The sequence below is a fragment of the Pseudorasbora parva genome, chromosome 13 (assembly GCF_024679245.1).
Source record: "Pseudorasbora parva isolate DD20220531a chromosome 13, ASM2467924v1, whole genome shotgun sequence".
NCBI lineage: Eukaryota > Metazoa > Chordata > Actinopteri > Cypriniformes > Gobionidae > Pseudorasbora > Pseudorasbora parva.
In genome coordinates, this window is record NC_090184.1 from 40,655,527 (window position 1) to 40,661,526 (window position 6,000).

The 6,000-nt window shown below is 42.2% G+C and overlaps 1 protein-coding gene across 1 annotated transcript; it reads left to right on the plus strand.

Moving 5' to 3' along the window:
* The first annotated feature begins 800 nt into the window (after window positions 1-800).
* Window positions 801-5,503, plus strand: neflb (neurofilament light chain b). Its single transcript, XM_067414418.1, has 4 exons — window positions 801-3,402; window positions 3,615-3,739; window positions 3,942-4,375; window positions 4,840-5,503. Exons 1-4 carry the CDS (start codon window positions 2,377-2,379, stop codon window positions 5,064-5,066), a joined length of 1,812 nt encoding a protein of 603 aa, XP_067270519.1. The 5' UTR covers window positions 801-2,376; the 3' UTR covers window positions 5,067-5,503.
* Window positions 5,504-6,000: the final 497 nt, after the last annotated feature.

Below are 6,000 nucleotides of genomic sequence, written 5' to 3' on the forward strand. Positions count from 1 at the left end.
CACAATATTACTATTAATGGGGAAGAAAATGCTTTCCACGTATTTGTTAAACCTTAAGAGTGAAAGTAGGCCTAAATATTTTAGTTTATTCACGTGTTTGTTAAACTCCAGACAGTACCTATCTTTTCACTTTGACAAATTATTCAAGCTTTTAAAATGTATTGAGATGAAAATATAACAATTCAATTACACCAAACATTGCTTTTTTGTGTCAAATAAGATGCTGTATAACATAAATGTTGATAAACAATAAAACACTAACAGCCAATCAGAATTATTCAATCTATCCAATCAGTTTAAAGTGGCAGGCAAGGCAGATGACAAAACTGCATGTGCATGTGCAATATCGTCGATTCTGAACTGTAAAAGCTTTCATGTGTATGAAATACACTACTTTTTTTCTATTTTATATATTTATATTTTTTCTTTTCTTATCAGCATAAACTATATGTATAATACAACAATATCGTCCGCAGTCAAGTAGTGAGAGCCTCAAATCAGAGTTGATGTATTATATCTAATAATCATGCATTTAATGCGTACTGTAAGTTAAATTATGACTGCCAATCATTTTTATTTTTTGCCCCCCGAACCGGATATACCATCACAGAGGGACAGAGTGAATAAATAAACCTATGCAATCTTACAGCTGGAGAAAAATTACAAGACGCTCGGAGACTCCAATTAACTGCAATGGCATCTTTAAACCTAAAATAGGATGTGAGAAGCAAAGCAAAGAAAAGACAAAATCAAGACTATTCTCTACTAATGGTAATTGGATGCAAATCTTCCATTTCGAGAGCTAAACTTGAAGTCTTCACAGACTTCTGCTGGATTTTCATCCTGAATGAACTTCAGAATCTGGATTCAAAATAGCTTTGAAGTATAAAGTTGTGTTCATCTTTCAATTTCACTGATGTTTTCAGAAATTACGTTAGATTGTTTCTGATGTGAACGAGTCTTCAGTGGGTGTGTGATGAGACCTGCGCCCCAATTCTCTCATCTGGATTACTACCTCCAGACCAACAGTTTTTTTTAAACTATTTTTTTTAACGATGTCTGCACTACCTTTCTGGGCCTTGAAAGTTGCAATGACGTTGCTGCCTATGGCTGGTTCAATCAGAAACCTTTTGAATAGAAGATGACTAGAAGCGTTCCGAAGATGAACGAAGGTCTTACGGGTTTAGAACATCACGACGGTGAGTAATTAATTGCAACATTTTTATTTATTGGGTGCACAAATGTTTTCATCATCACTTCATCTCCTGCCGCCTGCAAGCCATCGCTGTTGAGAAGATTTTAGCAACCTTTGTCTGATATTCAAAGTAAACTGTTAATCAAAAATGAATAATAAATAATAGAACAATGCAGGAGGTTGCTCAAAAATGTCCAATAATATAAATGTATTTCTGTCAGAATCTATTAAATTGTGTGGCATATTGTTCTTTGGGAACCTTTTTTTTTGTGATTAACTTATTATTATCATTATTACAGGTTATTAGTTATCAGTTTCTTCAATTATTGCGTATTTCACAGCGATGCAAATCTGATATTTCACAATACCTTCAACCACCACTAGAGAGAAGCATTTACTTGTGTAAGTCCTTCTGTTAATGTTTTGATCCAGTTTGTTTGTAAGATTTGCCTTTAGAGCGCCTTGTGACTGACATTTTATTGGCATGTGCAGCTGAATATACAGACACACAGTTGCACAGGCTAATGAAAAACCTTTCCTTTACACCAATTTCATTTTAAGATGGCAAAAGCATGGAAAGTATGATGCGGATGTCTCATCTCACTACTAGAAACAGTTTAAAAGCAAAGAGAACTGCTTGGCAATAATACAAAAGGCACATATTAACGGTTCCATGTGCCTGTATCCCCTGTTAGATCTGTACAAAGAAGATGTACCTGATGAATTGTGCTTTTCCTCTGCAAGCTCTTGAAAGCTTTGTCCTCATTGCCCTCTTTGCTGTGCTCTCTCTCTCTCTCTCTCTCTCTCTCTCTCTCTCTCTCTCTCTCTCTCTCTCTCTCTCTCTCTCTCTCTCTCTCTCTCTCTCTCTCTCTCTCTCTCTCTCTCTCTCTCTCTCTCTCTCTCTCTCTCTCTCTCTCCCTCTCTCTCTCTCTCTCTCTCTCTCTCTCCCCCTTGCATTGCTAATCCATTTCTGTATTTCCCCCCTCCGCTCCCGAGAACCCATCCCAGCCCGGACTGGAAGGTAATCGATTCGTTCTGTCAGTAAAAAGCTCTGCGTCAGAGTCTCACCGCCTGCTATAAAAAGCCCTGCCAGTGCCGCTACATCCTCACAGACCTCTCTCCACACCATCAGCAGCGGCAGCACTGCGGGAACCATCTCTGCACTTCTCTCTTTAACAACCATGAGCTCGATGAGTTACAACCCTTATCTCCCGTCTGTTCAGCGGAGGCGGGTGGTGACACGCAGCGGGACGCCCTTCGGCGGAGGAAGCAATCGTTCTCGATCCGTCTACTCGTCCTATTCATCCCCGTCCCGTGCATCGGTTCTCTCCTCCTCTGCAGGTCTGCAGCGTTCTGCTGCATCGGCAGAGCTGGACCTGAGCCAGGCCTCTCAGCTGAGCTCGGAGTTCAAAGTGGTGCGGACGCAGGAGAGGGCCCAACTTCAGGGACTCAACGACCGCTTTGCCAGCTTCATTGAGCGTGTGCATGGCCTGGAGCTCCAGAACCGTTCCCTGGAGGCAGAGCTGCTCCTCTTGCGCCAAAGGCACCACGAACCCTCCCGTCTTAGGGGTCTGTATGAGCAAGAGGCGAGGGAGCTCCGTGCAGCGGTAGACGAGGCCCGTAGGGAGCGCCAAGCGGCTCAAGAAAGGCGGGACCGACTGGAAGAGGCACTCAAGGCCTTGCAGAGTCGCTACGAGGAAGAAGTCCTGGGCCGTGAGGAAACCGAAGGCCGGTTGATGGATGCCAGGAAGGGGGCGGACGATGCAGCGCTGGCCCGGTCTGAGCTCGAAAAAAGAGCCGATACTCTACTGGATGAGCTGGCCTTCCTCAAGAGGCTCCATGAAAGCGAGATCGCCGAGCTCCAAGCCCAGGTGCAGTACAGCGCCCAGGTGTCGGTGGAGATGGAAGTGACCAAACCGGATCTCTCTGTAGCTCTCAAAGAGATCCGAGGTCAGTATGAGCGCCTGGCTCATCAGAACATCCAGGCCGCGGAGGAGTGGTTCCGCGGGAAGGTGAGCACCATGACGGAAGACACGGCCAAACACGCGGAGAACATCCGCACCGCTAAAGACGAGGCTGGGGAGTACCGTCGCCTGCTGAAATCTCGAGACCTGGAGATCGAAGCATGCCAGGGCTTGAACCAAGCTCTGGAGAGACAGCTGCAAGAGATCGAGGAGAAACAGAGCGCGGAGATCGCTGAGCTACAGGTCAGAATGATAACTACATCTCTTCAGTTTATAGTGACTTACATTGCATTTAAGGCACACGTTTGACCAGGTCTCGCTTGCCCTGGGAAATGAACCCATGATCTTGGTTTTCTACTGTTTGAGCTACAAGAAGCCTATATCCTTCAATAATGCTCTATATTCACTATTGTACACACAAATCGAAACTTTGTCTTTCATTTTTGTCTGGACAGGATAACATCAGTGACTTGGAGAACGAGCTAAGGACCATGAAGAGCGAAATGGGCCGTTACCTTAAAGAATATCAGGATCTTCTCAATGTGAAAATGGCCTTGGACATTGAGATAGCTGCTTACAGGTTAGTAATGTCAAAAGTTTTTTAAAAGAACATTTATGCTTCATTGCATTTGATGTGTATAACCTTATCTTAATCACCATACAAAAAAAAATAGGATATTGGTCTCAATTAATATGGGGTTTACATTGATTTCATTTGATCCTTTTTAATCTTGAATATTTCTTTACATCCTTAAATATAAAGTCCATTTACATTCCAACAGGAAACTTCTGGAAGGAGAAGAAACCCGCTTCAACGTGGGCGGTATCGGCGGTATCTCCAGTGTGTTTTCTCCCTCCATCGCTGCCACTCCATCTTTCGGCCGTCCTGTGTTCTCTGTGCAGTCCAGTCTGACCTCTGGTGCCCCCTATCTTCTGGGAACCAGATTGATGAGCTACTCCGCCACTCCGGATGAGATTATAGAAGCCAGTCAGGTGCAGGAGGCCAGGGCAAGTCTGGAGAAAGAAGAGGAGGAGGAGGAGGAAGAGGAAGAGGAGGAGGGTGAGAAGGAAGAGGAGGAGGCAGAGGAAGAGGGTGAGGAGGAGGAAGAGGAGGGTGAGAAGGAAGAAGATGAAGAAGAAAAAGAGGAGGAAGAAGAAGAGGGTGAGAAGAAGGAAGAGGATGAAGAAGAAAAAGAGGAAGAGGAAAAAGAAGAGGGTGAGGCTCATTTGTTTTTTATAAAGCTATGTAGATAATTTAATTTAATTAAATTTAAATTAAATATGTATTGTTTTGACACATTGTTGCATATACAGTATTTTTTTCACATTTATCTTCATATATTTTGAAAAAAGTTAATTGTTTTATTTAATGTATTTTTTTACATTAACACTTTGAAACAAATTTTTGTATGTTAGTTAACTCTATCTATCTATCTATCTATCTATCTATCTATCTATCTATCTATCTATCTATCTATCTATCTATCTATCTATCTATCTATCTATCTATCTATCTATCTATCTATCTATCTATCTATCTATCTATCTATCTATCTATCTATCTATCTATCTATCTATCTATCTATCTATCTATCTATCTATGACTGATATTGACAAAAGCCTAAATCTAATTTTTGTAGCACCCAGTAGTTCATTTGTACTCTTTTGCCTCCATTACAGGTGAAGAAGGAGGTGAAGAGGGAGGAGAGGAAGAAGGTGAGGATAAGGGTGAACAGGAAGAGGAGGAAGGAAAAGAGGAAGAAGGAGGAGAGGGTGAAGAAGGTGACAAAGAAGAAGGTGAAGAGGAGGAAGAGAAGAAGGATGATGCTGGGAAAGAAGAGGAGAAAAAGAAAGGAGACGACGATAAAGAGAGTAAAGCTGAGAAAGCCAAGCCAAAAGAGAAGTAAACCCACTGGACCAAACCCCCTGGTGCTATAGCTGGCGGTGATCCAACCTCACGCATTTATGCAATGCAAATTTACTGTGTCCTGCTGCTCGATTTCAAATTCAGTTCGACAAGCAATCCGCAATAGACGCAGACGAGAATAATAAATGCCACCGTAGAGATCGCCTAAAGCCACAGTAGCCTATGCATGAACACATGCCTTACGTTTGCGCTTGGCAGGGAAGTTGTGATCGCAGGTTCTTTATGTTGGTTTAATTGTCGTTTATTTATTAAAATGCAACAAAAAATGATTCTTTGAGCACTGTGTCAGTTTGCCTTCAGCATTAATCTCACTATCAACTGCCTATGATAACACAAGTGTGCTTAGAATACAAAATGCCTTACACCAGATCCTCAAAGAAAGGCTCATTGCCTATCAATAAAGTCTTGACAAAGCTCCTTAACATAGTGCGTTACTCTGTGGTGTTGTTTTTCTGCCTATACAAACTGAGCTGTACCGTGTCTAGTTATCTCAGAAGATAGTTACTTAGCATTCTTTGTTGGAACTGTTTGATTAAATCTTGAACATTTCTTTTGGTTCATTTGTAACTCCGTTAATTAAAGGTTTAGCACTGTGCATTGTGGGATCCGATATCCCGTATGTGCCCTGCTCTCATAATATAAATATATATACATGCTAGAAATACTGAATAGTATTCTGGTACACTACGCTACGGCCCACTAAAGCTGCAGTGAAGCCATCAACTCCAGTATAGTGCTGCGCATCGATTATTTATTCATGACAGCTGTAATCAATATAATGCAAGAAACCTCAGAGCTCAGCTAAAGTGATTCACTAGAGTGATGTCATGTGACTGTTTTGTGCCCTTTCAGCATGGAGCTGAATCCATGCAGGCAAAGCACAGCTTCTGATTCCCATGCGCATACAGTATATA

Excerpts from the sequence above, each read along its gene's own strand:
- neflb (XM_067414418.1), top strand. The coding sequence starts at position 2,377 with ATGAGCTCGATGAGTTACAACCCTTATCTCCCGTCTGTTCAGCGGAGG. Across the intron at positions 3,403-3,614 it reads CGGAGATCGCTGAGCTACAG|GATAACATCAGTGACTTGGA; the intron begins GTCAGAATGATA and ends TTGTCTGGACAG. Across the intron at positions 4,376-4,839 it reads GGAAGAGGAAAAAGAAGAGG|GTGAAGAAGGAGGTGAAGAG; the intron begins GTGAGGCTCATT and ends CCTCCATTACAG.